We start from the raw sequence: 19,226 nt of genomic DNA on the forward strand, positions 1-19,226 counted from the left end.
TCTCTCAATCTTGAGTGCAGATATCTCACGTTAAAAGGCTATTATGGTAATGATTTGATTAGCAATTACAGTAATCATTGATCAATTAAAATGCCTCTTAGGGGACTTTATTCTAAAGATCAAGCTGTCAAACACACAGTGAGACAGAAGAAACACCACTGAATGATTCCTGTTGGTTTATATTCAAGGGAACCTGTGTGACCACCTTTCTTCCATGAAACACAATGGGGTCCAAAAGGAGACAAAAAAGGCTTCTGATTAGCATTTAAATTTTGTCCTCTTTTCAAAGAGCATTAAAAACAAGAAACAGAACAAAATGTAAAAATGTAAAGGTCACCAAAAAAGGTCCTCAAAAATAAAATAAAATGATAAAAAAAACTATTCCCAGTTCTTCATTATTATATAAGCGTAAGCAACTGATTTATTATTATTATTTTTTTATTAACAACAATTTCCTCCAGTATGATGAAATTTTATCAGTATAATGATTTAATGAAAAGGTCATAGTTTTCATGTTGTACACATTTTTGAGGGATTTTAATATTTCTTCCTTGAGCCATTTTCCTAGTTAGTGCTTTTCTATTGGCTGCAAGTAATTTATAAAAAAAATATATAAATCTTTCCTTGTTATTTTTGTAGAAGAAATGCCTAAATACATGTCTAATTCAACAGTTTTTGAAGAGCTTTGTTTTTTTTTCATTAAAAATGGCCAGATTTACTTAGGTTTACTTTAGTTAAAAAACTACTGTCAGGATTTACTAAAGACACGCAGTGAAAAATTAGCGCTGAAAAGGCGTCGACAGTTATTTTTGCGGCTGACCTTATTGCATATGAATTTGTAGGAGTTTCCTTTTCAGACACAAAATTTGCAATGTATTTAAGTATTATTTAGAGTATTTAAATTATTTTGCAATGCTCTTGGTACATTGCGTCTGTGTTCTTTTAACTTGCGCGTCATCAGTAGATCACGCGCTGAACTCCCATCTGCGCTTTTTTGGGACTGCGCTCTCACGCTAATTTACCATGTTTAGTAAATCTGGCTCAAAATATATTATCAGCATAATTTGAATGAAAATGAATGCAGATTTGATTTGCGAAATAGAAATAAACCTTAAATATTTCCTCTTCATTGTATTTGTAGATTAAAAAAATTTCACCTTTCAAATAATACATGAAAATAGGATTTTCATTGCGGTCTCAGACTTTTGTGGTATTCGTGGGATGGTTGGATTTTCATCTTCAGACAGCACTACAGCTGCCCACAATCCACCTACGTACTATACATACTACACACAAAACTGGAAAGCACTTGTGAAAATCGCATGCTGTTTTGTTGCCAGACTGCAACACAACCTAAAGGACTCGGGATGTATGGGATGTGTTTTTAACAGTCTACTGGAAAAACAAAATCATGTTTCTGCAGATTCTGTAGATTTCCCTCCAAAATCTATATGTGTAAAAACATCTAGATTCCATCTAGACCTAAAAATCAGTGAAGAACAAAAAATCCAAAACAAATTTGACCAGTATACAGGACACCACTGTGCTCCTATAACTAAAACATCTATGAATACCTGTCATTCTCTCGTGATGTTGCATGAAAGTTTAGGAAACACGGTCATAAAAATTCCATTGGAAACATGGTAATAGATTTCATTCTGTTCTGTTGGACATGATCCATGCATACTCAGCGAACCAAGCTGGAAAACAAATCAGCCATCGTGAATTGACCAAAAAGACTCACTGGATCTCAAATCCGTCTTTGAGGGAAAATCCCTAGATGTCGACAGTCAGGGGAGGCATATGCAATCTCAAAGAAAACTTCTCTAAACAGCCTGAAGACAGAGCACTCTCGGATTCACTATTGAATGTGGTTTCATAAAGTAAACAAACAAACAAACAAACAAATGAAAGGAATGTTCTTGGTTTCAAACAAGTTAAGCTCTACTGACAGATAATGTGGCGTGCTGTCGATTACCACTGAAGATCACTTCAACTTGTTCCTCAGTTTGTAAAAACATGCCAAAAATCACGATCATGATCATCTGACACTAATGCACAATTATTTACATGATTACAAAAAACGTAACCGAAAAAAAAAAATTCAAGCTAAATAGAAATATTTTTACAAACATATGAAAAACTATAAAAATGACACGTTCAAACAAAACAACAAAATATAAATCCTAATTCAAAATATTAATAAATAATAATATAGTGCTGTATATAAATAATACTAAAGTAAGACTGGATCCAGTAGTATAACAATTTCTGAGAAAAGCCAGTTAAAAAGTATTTTGGGGCTCAATAATCAGAAAACAGTCAGAGCGGGACTGTCAAATGGAAACATGTAAATATAAAACACTTAAAATGTAAAGTGCACTGAGGAGCTTAAAAAAAGATACAGTATGTGAAGCTTATAAAAATTGTGATGAAGTTTCTCCACCTAAGCACAAGCAGTTCTTTGCAAATACCGGTAGTCATATTAACATCCCTTTCTGGCATCATTGCACACATTGTGTGAAAGCTAATGGTTAACCAGCATTATATGGTCATGACAGTTGACTCATGGAGTTTAAAGACCGGATATTAAAGACCAGATATTGAAGACTGGACCCCTGAATCTGAATTCCATTAGACTTCAGGCAGTAAACAGACTTTGAGCTTTGTTGATGCACTAAAAGCTAGTTCGGTGGCTGTGTTACAGCCAATGAAACTCATCAGATCAGTAAGAGCCCTTTGGTACCTTCTCATCATAGACGATGCCAGGCCGAATCTCTGGAGCCTGGTACCCGGGCGTGCCCTCGACCCCTAAAGCTCCCTCGTGAAAGGACTGCCGGGAGATGCCGTAGTCGGACAGCTTGATGTTTACAGAGTCCTCCGCGTCCAGAGACCACACCAGAATGTTGTCAGACTTGAGGTCACAGAAGATAATGTTCTTCTTGTGAAGATATGCCAGGCCTGTCACGATTTGATAGGCCACTTTGAAGGTGAGCATGTGGCCCAGCGGCATGTAGAGAGAACCTCAGGACAGTCAAGCAGAAAGGACAGATGTAAATTTCAGTTTGTTTCTCAGACGAACCCATGATATGACCTTGTATGGATTACTTTATGATGCTTTTATGACATGAGGGTTAGGGTTAGATATCGAGAACCGATTTCATTTTCGAACCGGTGATTCGATAAGAAACACGGATTTCGATTATGCTTATCGGTTTCTGTGTGCGCATTTTTATGTAATTTAAACCATTCAAGTGCAAAATCAGGAATTGGAATAGTTAAAATTCAAACAATACCCAACACTAAAGTAAGTGTGAGTAAACGATGATAGAATTTTTAATTTTTTGTAAACTTTTAGAGAATTTTTATTTTTAATTTATTGAAACACTTAATGTGGCACAGAAGACTGGAGTACCGTAATTTTTTCTTTTAAGGTTTGCTCACATGTCTGATACCATTAAAACACTGAAGCATAAAACGTTAACACTTTACTTGACGACTTGACGTTACCAAGACAACATAAATTGTAATAAATATGTCATAAACATGACATAGCAGATTAATTATCAAACTTAAGAAACCACTTAGCTTTATGGGTTAACATTACATTAAACTGTCATGTGGTTGGTTTTGACATTGGCTGTCATGAGGCCATTATAACTGTGTCATGAATATTTTTCTTGACCTCAACTACAGTGGTACAAATTGAATTTGTCATTAAAATGTTATTTATGGCCTCATGACAGCCAATGTCAAAACCAACCACATGACAGTTTAATGTAATGTAAAGTGTTACCATGTTAAGTGTGTGTGTTTATATTTATATCATAGTCATTTATTTATTATTTAAATATCTAATATATTATAACAATATATAATGAATTATAATATTGCCTGATCTTTATACATTTGATATAAATGTAAAAATACAGGCCAGTTCCTGTGCCAATGTGTCACCTTTCGCTTTCTCTTCCAGGATGGTGTTGAGGCTGCCCAGCGGTGCCAGCTGCAGGGCGAAGCATAGCGGGTGAATGCTGATGCCCACCAGAGCCACGATACACGGGTGCTGCAGAGAGTGGAGCATGCTGGCCTCCTGACGAAACTCTGAGAAGCTCCTGGCAGCGTCCATGGACTGCAGGTGCTTAACCATGGTGTCTGTGAAGAGATACATTCAAGATGGTCATTCAGGCCTGAAGAGTTCAGTTCAGACTTTTACCTCAGGTTATGGAATAATTATCGATGATGAGTGAAAACACATAAGCATGTGTATCTGGAATTTTACAAAGATCTCTGTATATATATATATATATTTCATAAAATATATAACTGTATATACATTTTATATACACTACCGTTCAAAAGTTTGGGGTCGGTACGATTTTAAATACTTTTAAAAGAATTCTCTTCTGCTAACCATGGCTGCGCTTATTTGATTAAAAATACAACAAAAATCAGTTATAGTATTAAATATTATTCCAGTGTAAATCAGCTGTTTTCTGTGTGAATATATAGTAAAGTGTAATTTATTCCTGTGATCAAAGCTGAATTTTCAGCATCACCAGTGTCAGTGTCTTCAGTGTCAAATGATCCTTCACAAATCAGTATAATATGAGGATTTGATGCTCAAGAAACATTTATTATTATTATCAATGTTGAAACAGTTGTTGGTCTGTCAGTTGTACAGTTTTTTTTTTTTTTAGGATTCTTTGATGAATAGGAAGTTCAAAAGAACAGCATTTGTTTGAAATAGAATCTTTTGTAACATTATAAATGTCTTTACTGTCACTTTCGATCAAATTAAGTATTGATTTCTTTCCTCCAAAAAATAAAAATAAAATTCTCACTGACCCCAAACTTTTGAACGGTAGTGTATAGATTTAATTTTTTATTTGCTAAAAGAATACATGTTAAAATACATGTTTTATATATATATTTTTTAAAAGGAACATTTGTATTTCATTAAATTGTATATATATATATATATATATATACATACACATTTGCTAAATTAATAAATTAAAAAATCAATACATCCAAAATTATTGTTGCCAAAAGGATTTCTAGAGTATTGACAATTATGGCATGTACTATTTTTTCTTTAATACGCGCTACTGTACTGTTTTACAATAAAATAATAAAATAAATAGGCCAATAGGGTTTTTCTTGTATATTGATTATTTGTCCTGGATGTGCTGCCAGTACATACTGTGAGGTTAAAAGAGCAGCGGTCAAGGATCAGGTTTTACATAACGCATACTGACCTTTCCCATTAAGCACTATAATAAAAAAATCAAATCCAGTCTGAGACCTCAAAGAGGAAACCCTTAACTGTTCCCTGACCTGAAACTAAATGTTCTGATTTATAGCGGCAGGGTTTTTAATGGCTCTGGTTACTCACATGTACTTAATCTGAGCTGGTCTGGGGTCAGCGCCTGTCACTGTAAAGTCTTAATGAGCACCGCTGCAGTTTCTCTCCTGCTGAGCCACACATCACCGTAAAAAGTTTGTTTTATGCTGCAACGGTAGCTTGAAATAATACGCAGAAGTCTCAATGCTGCTGACAGGAGTTTAACATGCTTCTGGTTAGTCACCGTGAGTTTCAGGGCGCAAAAAAAAAGATTGTTTGCGCCATTCAGACATGATTTATGATCGGTTGGCTGACGGACGACCGGGCTGCCGTGTGTCTTTGGTTATTTCCGCTCAAATTCGACAACTGACTCATGGAGAACTGAAGTCTGCTACTTCAGGCCAGTTTTTCCTGACAGCATTTCCTACTTGCATAAATCAAGATCTATACTAACATCAATGTGTGTGGGTTATTTCACCATGTGTTTCTTTCAAAGTAGGCCACAGTGTTTTATGATGTTTCACTTTTTCGTCTTCTCCAAAACAAGGAGAAAAGTGAACTGAAATCAAATCTACAAAGAAAACAGTGATGTGAGAGGACATGTGACTTCCTCTTACAGTACATGTAATGCTCCTTCCCAATATACTTTTTTGAGAAATGTAATGTTAAAATCTCTCATTATAAAGCAGATATCTCTGACTCCGAAATCTGTTTGGAAAAGCCACAAGGTGATTTATTTGTTTTTCCAACCTTCTATTGTCCAATTTTGGTGAGCCCATGCTAATTGTAGCTTCAGTTCCCTGTTCTTAGCTGACAGGAGTGGCACCTGGTGTGACTTCTGCTGCTGTAGCCTATTTTCTTCCAGGCTCGACGTGTTGTGCATTCAGAGATGCTCTTCTTCAGCTCTCGGTTGTATCAGCTCGAACTAGTCTGGGCATACTCCTCTGACCTTCAAAATTATTACATGTGTTTATGACAAATGCACCTTTAACATGTTTAAATTATATTTGTTAATATTGTTATTGAGAGCTTTTCTTTGTAATATCTATGAACCAATCTATATTGAAATATGATCATTCTCTGTCTGTATCTTTATCTACTAACACTTTAACACTATTCTATTGCCGGCTTGTATATTGATTCTTTTTTTTTCTTCTTTTTTTTTGCACAAAAGCAGATGAGGATTCTGCAAGCTTCCTCAGAGGCCTCATCCAAAGGGCAGATGCCATCCATTGTTGTCATTGGTTACCATAGGGCACCACTTTACAGACCATAAAACTTCAGTACATGAATGCACTTGACAAAAAGATGGGAAACTATGAACAAGAAACGTCTGGAATTCATGAAGAAGATAAACTTTTTCATAAAAGTAAATGTCTTGAATGAGTAGGAGGGAATAAATCAACAGAGACGTAAAACTGGGAACCGCTGGGAGACCAATTCAAACAGCAGTGAATGCTGACAAAGAAATAGTCTACATAAAACGACTGCTGATGGAGAGAAACCTGCAAACGTAGTTTTTTTTCTTCAGTTTCCTGCAGGAGCTCTCTCTCTCGCTTGCGGTGTACGTTATGACAAACTGCACATCATAAATAGTTCGGAAACATTTCACAGGATTAGAGGAACCGGACGGAGGAGCAGACAGAAAAGGCGAGAGGCCTTCAAGGTCAGAGAAACGCAGAAACTAGTGGAGCGTGACACAGCTCAGAGGAAAATCATTATATTGAGATGTGCTGTCAGCATTGAATCTTGCTGCTGTAAAACAACAGTTTATAAAGTTTGATAACTTATTACAGAACTCCAAACCTCCCCCAGTAGATCATTATATTTTAAAGATGTTTATTTAGCTTTGTTCAGGCATGTGATCCACTAACTTGTAAAAAAAAACTTTTTTTCTCCATTTAATATGACTATACTGTACAATAATGTAAAAACAACAACAATAATAATTATCATCAAACTAATTTTAATTAATTATTTTAATTATAGAAAACTTCTTGGGTTACAAATGTAACCTAGGTTCCCTGAGAAGGAGAACGAGACACTACGTCTGAACAAGACACTATGGGGAATGCCTCAGTGTAACCGGTGTCTGAAGCACATGTCTAAACAAGACAATTGTATCAGCCAATGACGTCACTACCAGTGCAACCGCGAGTATAAAAGGGCACATGAGGAACACGTCATCGTGTGTGTGGCAGGCATCCCAGAGGTATGGCAATGAGACGCAATGTCTCGTTCCACTTTTCAGGGAACCTAGGTTAGATTTGTAACCCGAGACGTTCCCTTTTGAATGGGAACTCACACTGCATCTGAACAAGACGCTATGGGGGACAAATACCCACTCTGCCATGCTGAGGGGAATGCATGCCGTATCGGCTGTGACTATTCACTAAATAGTCTGACTCTCCTTACCTTACCCTCGGAGTCAGTTTCCCCAAAGGTTGTCACCACCTTGCTGTCAGTGACACTATTCCCTAGGGCCACAGCCCAAGCTACATACCCTAAACGAAGAAAATCCTCACAGGGCCAAGTGACAGCGGTAGGCATAGCTCTAAGGCTTGGAATCATTTACTTATTGAAAGATTCCTTTGAGGAAATATGGCCAGGATCAAAAGAGACCCTGGCCTGTCACTTCAGGGGGACAAAAAGGGTCAACCTCTAGGATTGTCCCTAGATTTGACATACAGGTTGTCCTAATCTACCGCCTCCCCAAAGCCTGTGCCTGCTTCATATCGGAGCTCACTGAACTAATTGCTACTGTCTGCCCAAAATCCCCGTCTACGATCCTGCTGGGTGATTTTAACATCCATGTGGATTCCAGTAGCTGTTCTCTTGCTACTGATTTTCTATCACTGCTGGTCTGCTTCAATTTTACACAACACGTACATGGCCCCACACATGTCAAAGGACATACCCTGGACCTGGTGTGCTGTGCTGGCATAACACCCCTCCACCTGCAGTGCACTGACCTGGCTGTTTCTGACCACTATGCTATCCTATTCTTGGTCCCTGTACCACTCCCAAAGCAGTGCACTAAACGCCCCATCACGTTCAGGAACATCAAACAGGTGTGTACTTCCACGCTATCTGACTCCCTAGCGACCCATCTCGCCACCAACCACCCCCACCAAACAGTCGATGGCATGGTGGAACACTACAACCGTGCCCTCTCTCTCAGCCTGGACTTTGTAGCTCCTCTCATCACGCGTTACGTCTCTTTATCTCGTCCTGCTCCCTGGTTCACCCCAGAGCTAATAAGTCAGAACTCATGGTGGTGGCCCCTGCACCACTGCTCAGGAAAGTTGGAAACCTGGCCCTGGTTGTAGATGGCTGCTCCATTTTCCCATCTCCTGAGGTGCGCAACCTGGGCGTCATCCTGGACGCCACTCTATCTTTCCAGTCCCACATCAACAACATCACCATGCCTGCCTTCTACCACCTCAGAAACATTTCTCGACTCCGGCCTTCACTCACAGATTCAGTAACTGAGACACTCATCCATGCCTTTATCACCTCCCGTCTGGATTACTGCAATGGTGTCCTGTCTGGACTGCCCACCAAAGCCCTTAGCAGACTCCAGTATGTCCAGAACTCTTCGGCCAGGGTTCTAACCCACACAAATCCCCGGCAGCATATCACTCCCATCATCCAACAGCTCCACTGGTTGCCAGTCAAGCCATGCATCACCTACAAGATCCTAGCCTGGTTAAAACCAGACCATTCTCAGTTGTAACTGAGTTATGGTCTGGCAAAGCGTCATAGACAAATCATTTCCAGAGGGGCGTCACCAACGGACGTCGCGGATAGACCTAAAACCAATCAGAGGATGAAGGAGATGACGTATGCAGAGCGGCAGAAACATCTCCGAGTGTTGTTCTTTGCTCGGTTTTTAACAAAAGGGAAACGTTCAAATCGCTTAAAACAGACGCGATAGCTGATTCGAATGAGTGATGTTCGACGGCGGCATCCATCTTTGTAATGTAGGCTACAAAATCTGCTTCAAAATCCCAGCGCTGTCGTCATCGTGTAAAGCCCGCCCCAACGTTTCTGATTGGTGCCTTGATTTCGGCGGATTGGAAATGAGTTTGAATGAGCTCTTTGCCAGACTAACTTTCAGAGCAAATCTAAATTTGCCGGAAGTTGTCTGGGTTTTCCCAGGCTAACAAGATCCTCCAGCTCACTTACAAATCTCTCCATGGACTCTCACCAAAATACCTCACAGACCTCCTCCGTCCATACGCTCAGTCACGTTCCCTGCGGTCCTCTGACAAGGACCTGCTGGACACCAGGTTGCGGACTTTTGGGGACAGGGCTTTCTCTGCAAATGCTCCAAAACTCTGGAACAGTCAACCACTCCACGTCCGCTCTGCCCCATCCCTGCCCATGTTCAAAATGCACCTTAAAACATTTCTTTTCACAAAGTCTTTTGACCTCTTCACAAGCCAATAACCACTTCACACTGGATTCCAGAGACTGAAGTCCTAGAAAGCAGAGACTCAGCATATCGACCCTCTAAGTGAGGGGAGTAACTCAGCCCAAAAAAGGGATTCTCCAGGACCTGTAGAGCATTGACGTAGCTCTGGGGGAGCGGAATACTCTACATAATGACCCTCATAAAAACCCTTGTCCAGGTCCCTCAGAGTCAGCAGATCGGCTTGGTATGCTTGCAGCACTGCCATAGAGTGCAAAGCAGCCCCAGCCTGACCTGCTGCCATGTATGCCCTGCCATTTAAGCGAGATGTAACTCTTAGGGCTTAGATGGCAGGGTCGGAGCATTCAGTGTCGATGTTTCCCCCTCGCGGGAGTCTCTTCAAAGTGAGGCATTGACACGTATCCATGCTCAAACATCCCCTCGACATTCTCATAATTAGCATGCTGATTAGCATGGGGTGGTGATGGCGCAGTGGATAAGACACATGCCTTTGGTGTGAGAGACCCGGGTTCGAATCCACTGTGAGACACCAATGTGTCCCTGAGCAAGACACTTAACCCCTAGTTGCTCCAGAGGCGTGCAACCTCTGACATATATAGGTGACTCTTTGGATAAAAGCGTCAGCTAAATGAATAAATGTAAATGTAAAAATGCTGAAAATGATGGATGCAGGCTTAATACAGCTTCTTTCATGCTCTGTCAATCTTTGTATGGTCCCTCTGCCCGAGTCCCATGGAAGGCTCATGGGACTCGGGCAGTTATGTCCAGATAGAAATCGCTTGTCTAATTTGCAGCGAGCGACTCCCTCTTTCTCAAGTTCCATAACCTCCAAAGCTCTTCATACACGGGGCAGGCAGACTGAGGAGGCTCACCCTCCAGGCGCTGAGGCGAGGTTGTCAGGTGTTTGTCCCGGTTCCCCCGAGAAGAGGGACAAACGAGAGCAGAGCATTCATCTTCAAGTTTTCATCTGAAAACGCTCACAATGCATGCATACAGCCTTCTACAGTCTAAGTTTTTTTTCTACTTGCTCAGGCAAGCCGGTTCACATTTTTACCTGCCCTGCTAAAATGCACAGAAAAGTTAGTTTTCATTGTTTTTGACCCATGTAACCTTGTAAACAGTGCTTTAAGATTTGCAGGTAGGTCTAATGGTTAAATATACAAAAATTGAGTAATTTCTTGAATAATTTCTGTATCTGTGCAGTTAAACTCAGCAAAGTCTTCACTGCATAAATTATAAAATGAATATAGATTAATCTTTATTAAAGCTACAAAAGTTATTCAGTCAAGAGCAGTGACTGGTTCTCTTTGTCTTCTTGTTTGATTAACATTAATGACAGACAGCAACGGTTTATTAGGCTGCTGTGACTTTAAGATCTGAAGCACATGACGAAGATCTGACACACATCCTATTTTCTCACAACTCTTTACGTTCATTTAACACTTTTTAACTCATTTAAGACTGCTTAGGAGGATACCCTACAAATCGGGAATTTTGACAATTTTGTGTGTTTTGTGTCTGTGTGTCTGAAGTGGCAATCTGTGCACGCGTTTATTACTGTTTTTATATTTTACTGTTTTATTATAGCCTTGGTGAGCATAAGTCCTTTAAATGAAAAACTATTAACAAACAAAAATAGCTAGCGCCATGTCTATCGGTTGCTTTAGTAGTAGCTACACAAATAATTGCATTAATTAGTATTTTTGTCTTGTTCAAACTATAATTTGCGAAAACAAGCACAAAATAAATAAATACTTGCAAATTTGTCCAAGATAATAACTTGTTTCAAGCATAAATCTCATTAAATTCTGCAGCTCACTAGGTTTTGGATTGGAGAAAGAAACACAACGGGAGAAATCCAATGAAGATTAGCGTTCCTCTGTTAACAGGAAATTCCATCAGTCACAGACGCTGTGCGTCCCACTGTGAGCCTCGAGTAGAACGACAGCACTTTGACCTCTGACCTTTCGTACGCCTGCTGGAACACATGGCTTACTTTCCCCAACTGATCACCTCTGACTTTAAAATCGTTCATCGAGCAGATCGAATGCAAATCCAAACATTGCAGTGAGCGGAACTAACGGATCATGGCCTAAAGATAATAATGGCTGCTTTCAGAGGAACTGCGGGGGTCAGTACAGGAGAGTAAAGTACCTTTGCTACTGTTGAGCGACTGCTGCCTGCATCTCTTGAAGTGGAAGCGTTTAATAGCCACCGGATGGCCTCTGTATTTAGCTCTGTAGATGATGGTGCCGCTGCCACCCTGACCCAGGATATCTGCTTCCTCTTCACTCCACTGCAGATCACTCTTCAACAAGAACAACCTGAAACACACACATATAGATGTTTGCACAACGTGAGCACATTACATTTGAGATTGAATTATTAAACATTTTTTATTGAATTCAGCAAGATGACTAAATTGATTAAAAGTGACAGTAAAGACGTACGTATATAATGTTACAAAAGATTTCTATTTCAAATAACTGCTGTTTATTTGAACTTCATCGAAGAATAGTATAAAAAAAAAAATGAAAAACTGATATTAAGTAGCTGATTTCAACATTGATAATAATAAATGTTTCTTGTGCAGCAGGTCAGCATATTAAAATGATTTCTGAAGGATCATATGACTGAAGACTGGAGTATGATGCTGAACATTCAGCTTTGCCATCACAGAATAAATTACATTTTAAAATATATTACAATACAAAAGAGTTGTTAATGTTAATTTGCAATAATATTTCAAAATATTACTGTTTTTACAATACTTTTAATCAAAACAAATGCAGTCTTGGTGAGAATAAGAGATTTTTAAAACATAAAAAACGGTACCGATCCCAAACCAAACATGCTATTAACATCCCTGCATGACTTTTGATATTTTGAAAGATCTCTATCATTAACCATCTGATTTATTCTCTCTTTCCAGCTCCATTCTTGTGGTTGCTGTTGAATCAAACCCACTGTCTGTCAATACAAAATGAGTCCATTTAGTTAGCTTTCATTTCCTAATCATTTCCATTAAAGCTCCATATGAGAACCTCATTTCATTTGACATGTTCTTTGAACTGCCCCGCTGGCTGATCGTACGTACAGATGCTTTTAATGCTCTCCTTCCACAGAACTTCCTTATGAGTGTGTGATACAAACTTGCGGCAAAGAATTAACAGGAAACAATCATTTATAAGACATCAAGCCAAGAGTATTATACTGTTGGCATAATCATATCAAATAACTGGTAAAATCATTCATCCCTTCTTTATAATTAAAGACGTCTCCAGGCCACACTGCTGTTGTAATGAAGTTCATGCAAATCTTTTGTTTTTGACTCGAGTGTTTCATAATGTGAAACTGTTTTTATTCAGATGCCAGACAGTGTTGCTATTGTTAATGTTAACTAAAAGTAAAACTATAAAAAAATAACACTGATGCCAGACTTATCAGAAATTTACGAATAATCTTATCTTGTGTCTTGCGTCCATCAAGTTCTCTAATTTATTTAGCATTTCATTTGCTCTATTATCCAAAAATAGACCTTCTTGCATGATTATTAAATCTCATTCTGAATTTCCAGGAAAAATAACTATAGTCTGACATTCAGCATGACTGATAAGATTTGGTCACACTGCCCATGTATAAATGCACGTACACCACACTTACAGTTTAAATATAAGATGAAAACTTGCTGATGTAGTTGTTGGTCTGAATAAATAAGGTTTATCTGCAAGTAAGCAAAAAATGCTGATCATGTCAAAACGAGTTAATGCTCATTAGGGCTGATATTCACAATAGGCCCGTTATAAAGTCTCTTCAAAGAGAAAGTTTAAAGGTCACCATTTGTGAGTAAAGCAATTTAACTCGACCTTAATTCCAAACTAAGAACATATTCCAGTAAATCCGGTGTCACAGCTCTGTTTCAAACGCTAGCGAGCTGCCTCAAAGTGCCTACATATGCAGCATCCTAACTAAAATGAAACCTCATAATTGACTGATGTAATACTCTAATGATAAAATACATAGCACATATAAATATTGTTTAATTAGGCACTTTGAGTCATTTCAACTTTCTATTGTGAAAAAAACCAAAACTTATATTTATGACATTTCTGTGGACGCCATCTATCATATTTTGTGTTTGTCGCAATCAATTGCATGATTCACAAAGAATAAATAGGAAGTCACCTTAAATGTTGGCCAAAATGAGTTTTCTAATAATTCAGCATAAATTCAGTCTAAAAATGCTGTCTACTTGGCACAGCTCACTGGAGTTTAGAACAGAGCCAATGTGGCAAAATATTACTACATATTTTTTATTGAGTTTTACTGATACAAATCGACCCTTTCTTAATGCATCTTTATAATTTTAATGTGAACAAACCATCCGTGTATGTTATTCCAAATTAATAAAAAATTGTTGTTTTGGTAAATCAAAATATAAAAACTTGCCCAGTCTGTAAAAATCATGACATCACAAATTCAACTTCCTTTTTACTTAAATCCTGATGTATAAAATCAGGTCTCACTCAACATTTCAACATTAAAATGAGTTTTGACTTTTTGTGTTTTGACAACTAGAGTCTGAATTGAACTAGTAGCTTGCAGTTCTATTTCCCAATACACATACAAAACTAAACCATGAATGCATTATAAGTCACTTCGGATGCAAGCTTCTGCCAAATGCACAATTGTAGTAACCTTGAGATTTATCAGTGTATATTTATGTGATTTTCAAGTCCTAATATAAAGTATGGCGTCCCACTGAGACTTTTATTCAGCCTTTTGCCGCACAGGGACCCCTTCAAAGAGATTTGTTTGACGTGGCTCAAAGACAAGAGCTGCAGTTCAAACCCTCAGATTCTGCTTCCATTTTAACTTCAGAATTAATAATCCAATTTATGTACAGTACCACAACCGCACAGAAAACACACATCTCAGGCCAAGACAAGAGCACAGCAGCCCACCGAAAGCCTTGTTTATATTTGTGCTATAACTCAACCCTAACCCACTTTGATTCAGCTCGATTAAATGCATCTTAGCTCTGGTTATTAGGACCAGGTGTGCAAAGTTGACATTGAATACAAAACCTAAATGCCACACGCTAGCAAATGCTCAGGAGAGAACAAAATATACACATATATATATATATATACACACACACACACACATAAACATACACACACACATACACGAGTCTATATATATATATATTTGGTAACTTTATATTAAGGTCCAATTCTCACTATTAACTAGTTGCTAATAAGCATGCATATTACTAGTATATTGGCTGTTTATTAGTACTTATAAAGCACATATTAATGCCTTATTCTGCATGACCCTTAATCCTACCCAATACGTGACCTAAAATGCTACAAAAACTACCTAACTATTACACAGTAAATTAGGAGTTTATTGAAGCAAAAGTCGTAGTTAATAGTGAATACGTGTTCCCCATACTAAAGTGTTACCATATATATATATATATATTAGTGCTGTCAAACGATTAAAATATTAAATCGCGATTAACTGCATTTATCTATTCTAAATGTCTCTTGATTTCTTTTTGTCCCATTATTTTTTTCTCATTTTAATGCTCTTATCAACATGGAAAAGTGGATCGGCTTGCTTTGTGCAAATGTTTTTTATTGAAAACAACATTGGCATACTGTGTTCAATTTCATTCTCACTTGGAGCAAATAATTTCTCACACAATGTAACACTGTCCATCAATAAAAGGGTGAAAGAAATACTGACAGGTCCTGATATTGACGAGGGGGCGGAGAATTCACATCAGCTGTGTGTGTGTGTGCTTGGCCATCATCAAGTGGTATTTCAGACTGGACGTGCTGCAAGCCCAAACAAGTGTGTGCGGCGTGCCTGTTGTTTTGTTTCCGGTCTAGCTAGATCCGCTTGCGCTTTGGTCGACGAAGCAACAAAACGTCCTTGCGCAGCGCAAGCCATTGAAATGAATGGGTTTCATAGCGCAGCGCCACACATGCCGCGTCCTGTTGCAAAAGCATGTGAAAAAATTACAAAGTTTGCTAGGCCAAAAAGTCTGTTAATTGCGCGATAAAAAATTAATGCTGTTAAAATGGGTTTGCGTTAACGCCGTTAATAACACGTTTAACTATATATATATATATAAAATACACGTAACTATAACCAATTATTTTAGAAACGATATTAACTTTTTTTGTGCTACTTAGACATAATTAAAATTTATAAGACATTTGTGGTCAGATTTCATTAGTGATTTCAAATATGAAATTTAATCGCAAGCTTGGTGAACAGCTTTGGAAAATTTTATATTTCCCCATTCAAAGAGATGGGAGCTGCACTTGACTGAAATAGCTGCCCGAGAGGCGTTTCAAAGATGGTTGAGTGAAATGACTAGCCTTTTAAAGGGACTTTGATATACATGTTTTTTAGTGGGAAAACAACAGCTCTTACATCAGCATTTATTAGCCATTTTTATCCAGAAATAGGTATGATAATATAAAAAATAACCTCGGAGTTGTGATTGATGATCAGTTAAACTTCACAGACCACATTGCTAGAACGGCCCGGTCCTGCAGATTTGCCTTATACAACATCAGGAGGATCAGGGCCTTCCTATTGGTGCAACTCCTTGTCCAAGCTCTTGTTCTATCCAGACTGGACTATTGTAATGCTCTCTTGGCAGGTCTTCCAGCATGTACTGTCAAACCTCTGCAACTGATCCAGAATTCTGCAGCGAGAGTGGTCTTTACCAAGCCGAAAAGAGCCCACGTCACAACTCTCTTCATCAATTTGTACTGGTTGCCAATAACTGCTCGCATCAAATTCAAGGCATTGTGTTCCCCTACAGAACAACCATTGGCTTTGCACCCCATACCTAAACTCACTACTTCAGACCTATGTGCCCTCCAGAAGCTTGCGTTCTGCAAGTGAACGGCACCTTGTGGTGCCATCCCAAAGAGGCACAAAATACCTTTTATGGACCTTAAGCTGGACTGTTCCCTGCTGGGGGAATGACCTGCCTAACTCAACCCGAGCTGCTGAGTTATATATTATATTTGCAATTTTCATGTTACTTCGTCAATACTTGACCCGTTTATATATATATATATATATATATATATATATATATATATATATATATAAAAACCTTGCTACGTGTACTGTGCTAGACTAACTGGCAGGGACGTGCACAGGAATTTTGTGGGGCAGTTGCTCTGACCTGAAAAAAGGGCACTACCCCCAAAACTCACGGGCTATATGATGGAATATATTCTGTTGAATTTTGCCCATACAAATTGCCTTATCTGATCGTGTTTATGTCCAAACGACGCAATGCCTCATATTATGGTCTTATTATTATTTATTAAGATTGCAAACGTCAAAGATGACAGGTTTATGATATACAACTTTGTAAACAGTATACAAAATGTATTAACAATATGTTAAATGTCACCAAAATACACATGAGAAAAAGAGTTCCTCATATTATTGTTTATTGTTTTTTAATTATTATTATTATTATTATTTTTTAAATAAATAATCTGGATTGAATTGACAGATGGGGAAAAACTCGCTTCTAATAAAAAAAAATAAAAAACGCTTAGATTTCGGAAAAAATACAATCCTTTTTAACCTTTTGGCTTCCCGTACATTCAATTGTCCTTTTTGCTCATCTGGGCAACTACGCATGATTTGTAGTATGATTGCGTAAAGGGAACAGGAATTCCGGTAAGGAACAGAATCGACTGCTACACCCAGTGCCGATCCTGACCTCCCCCTCGGGCCCTAAGCCTAATTCTGCTAAGGGGCCTCTACCTGACCCGTGATGTCGTGAGCTATGTAAACCATTTGCCATTGCCACAGTCGCACCTGACACTTCAGTGCTCCCATACAATCCTCCCTCCTTTAAACAAAACAGTCAAAGAATAAGTACAACAATATAGAACAGAATGAGGTTCAAACACACAATATTTATTGAATAGAGTATTTCTATAGAATGTTATAAACAAGTGAATATTATTAAGTAAGTGAATATTAACGTAAACATAAATAATGTTTAATTGCTAATAAATACATACATATAAATAAATACATTGCTTTCTATCTTGCATAATTAGTGCAGTTGTTTAGAGACTAGATAATCAGTGTCTTGTTTTAAACGTATAATGTGTACTTTGATTGGGAGTGCCATCATTCACGTGCATGTATTGTACAGTATGTCTGGTCTCCACATATTTCTGCTTGAAAAATGCGAGTTTCATTTCGTGCACGCGCATATTAACGCACGATAACACACGCGACGCGGTTATGTTTTCCGAGCTGCAGTAAACAAACACCGTTGCACTTTGTCGTTTATCAAAAACAAACGTAATAAATAATTGTATTTTACTCTCACTTTTGTCAGCCACAAAGTGATGCAAGAGATGCACTGCCTGCCCAGCTAGGTTAGCAAGACCGAAAAACATCAAACTTTGCTGACATCAAACTTAGAGAGGAGAGAACACAAGTTTACCTGATTGTTGTTCCCGCAATTCACTCTCATGGTTTTTTTCTTCTTCCTCTTTTCGTGAAGTTTCGCTTCATTTTGTCGTGGATGTTGTAGCTACACATTTGACGGCGCGCTATGACTATGACACGAGATGGAGGCGTGGCCTTAAGTAATTTGCGTGGCCCTATGCCGGTCGCGTGCAGCGTTTGCCCTTCATACTGACTTTCACTTTCGGTGCCCGAATGGAAGTGAATGAGGCTTTGCGATTTTTTTTTTAAATCTAGGCCTACGTGAAATTCTGCATCCATTGTACGATTTAATTTTTTTCTCGGAAGGGCAACTTGAGTGAGAAGGGCATATGGGCAGTTGCCCGGGCAACCTGAGCAACCCCCCTGTGCACGTCCCTGCTAACTGGGACTAGTCACAGCACTTGCATATTGTTGTCCTATTGTTGATTTGATTGTTACGATTGTTCTTATTTGTAAGTCACTTTGGATAAAAGTGTCTGCTAAATGATTAAATATAAAAGTCAAGATGGTTCAAAACTTCATGCTGACATCTTACCGTGAAGGGAAGTCAGTCATGAAGAGCTCAGGCACCAGCTCCTGTAGCGGCACAGGCTGTTTGGGATGGTTGGGGCAGGTGATGTGCTCCTTGTCCACAGCTGCCAGGACACAGTCCTCCATGTTGAAGTAGTGGACAGTGCTGTGATTGGAGCCGGACAGAGGCAGGGGGTCGGACATTCTGGGTACAGAGCTGCAGTACGGACAGGGAGCGTACTGCTCGATGAGACGAGAGCCGTCACTCTCGCTGGCTGTCAATGCTGACCAGGGGAGAAGGGTAGAGATAATTATGAGCATGTAATGCTAAATGCAAGTATGTATTGGATGCTGATCATTCCATCATTCAAACATTCCATGCATCTGTTAATAATCTCTCACAGCAGTTACTGTAGT

At 38.7% G+C, this 19,226-nt stretch overlaps 1 protein-coding gene across 3 annotated transcripts in view; it reads right to left on the reverse strand.

The window, feature by feature from the left end:
- The window catches only part of lrrk1 (leucine-rich repeat kinase 1), a 107,873-nt gene that overhangs the window by 29,328 nt on the left and 59,319 nt on the right, over positions 1–19,226 (reverse strand). For all 3 annotated transcript variants that reach the window (XM_056239567.1, XM_056239565.1, XM_056239566.1), the window contains 4 exons: positions 18,835–19,093; positions 11,937–12,106; positions 3,958–4,155; positions 2,747–3,024 (listed from right to left, as the gene is read on the reverse strand). In XM_056239567.1, the coding sequence (XP_056095542.1) occupies positions 2,747–3,024; positions 3,958–4,155; positions 11,937–12,106; positions 18,835–19,093 (905 nt within the window). The remainder of the gene's footprint in view (positions 1–2,746; positions 3,025–3,957; positions 4,156–11,936; positions 12,107–18,834; positions 19,094–19,226) is intronic.

The sequence above is a fragment of the Rhinichthys klamathensis genome, unplaced genomic scaffold (assembly GCF_029890125.1).
Source record: "Rhinichthys klamathensis goyatoka isolate OS25496 unplaced genomic scaffold, OSU_Roscu_1.1 h1tg000567l_1, whole genome shotgun sequence".
In the NCBI taxonomy this organism is placed as follows: Eukaryota; Metazoa; Chordata; class Actinopteri; order Cypriniformes; family Leuciscidae; genus Rhinichthys; species Rhinichthys klamathensis.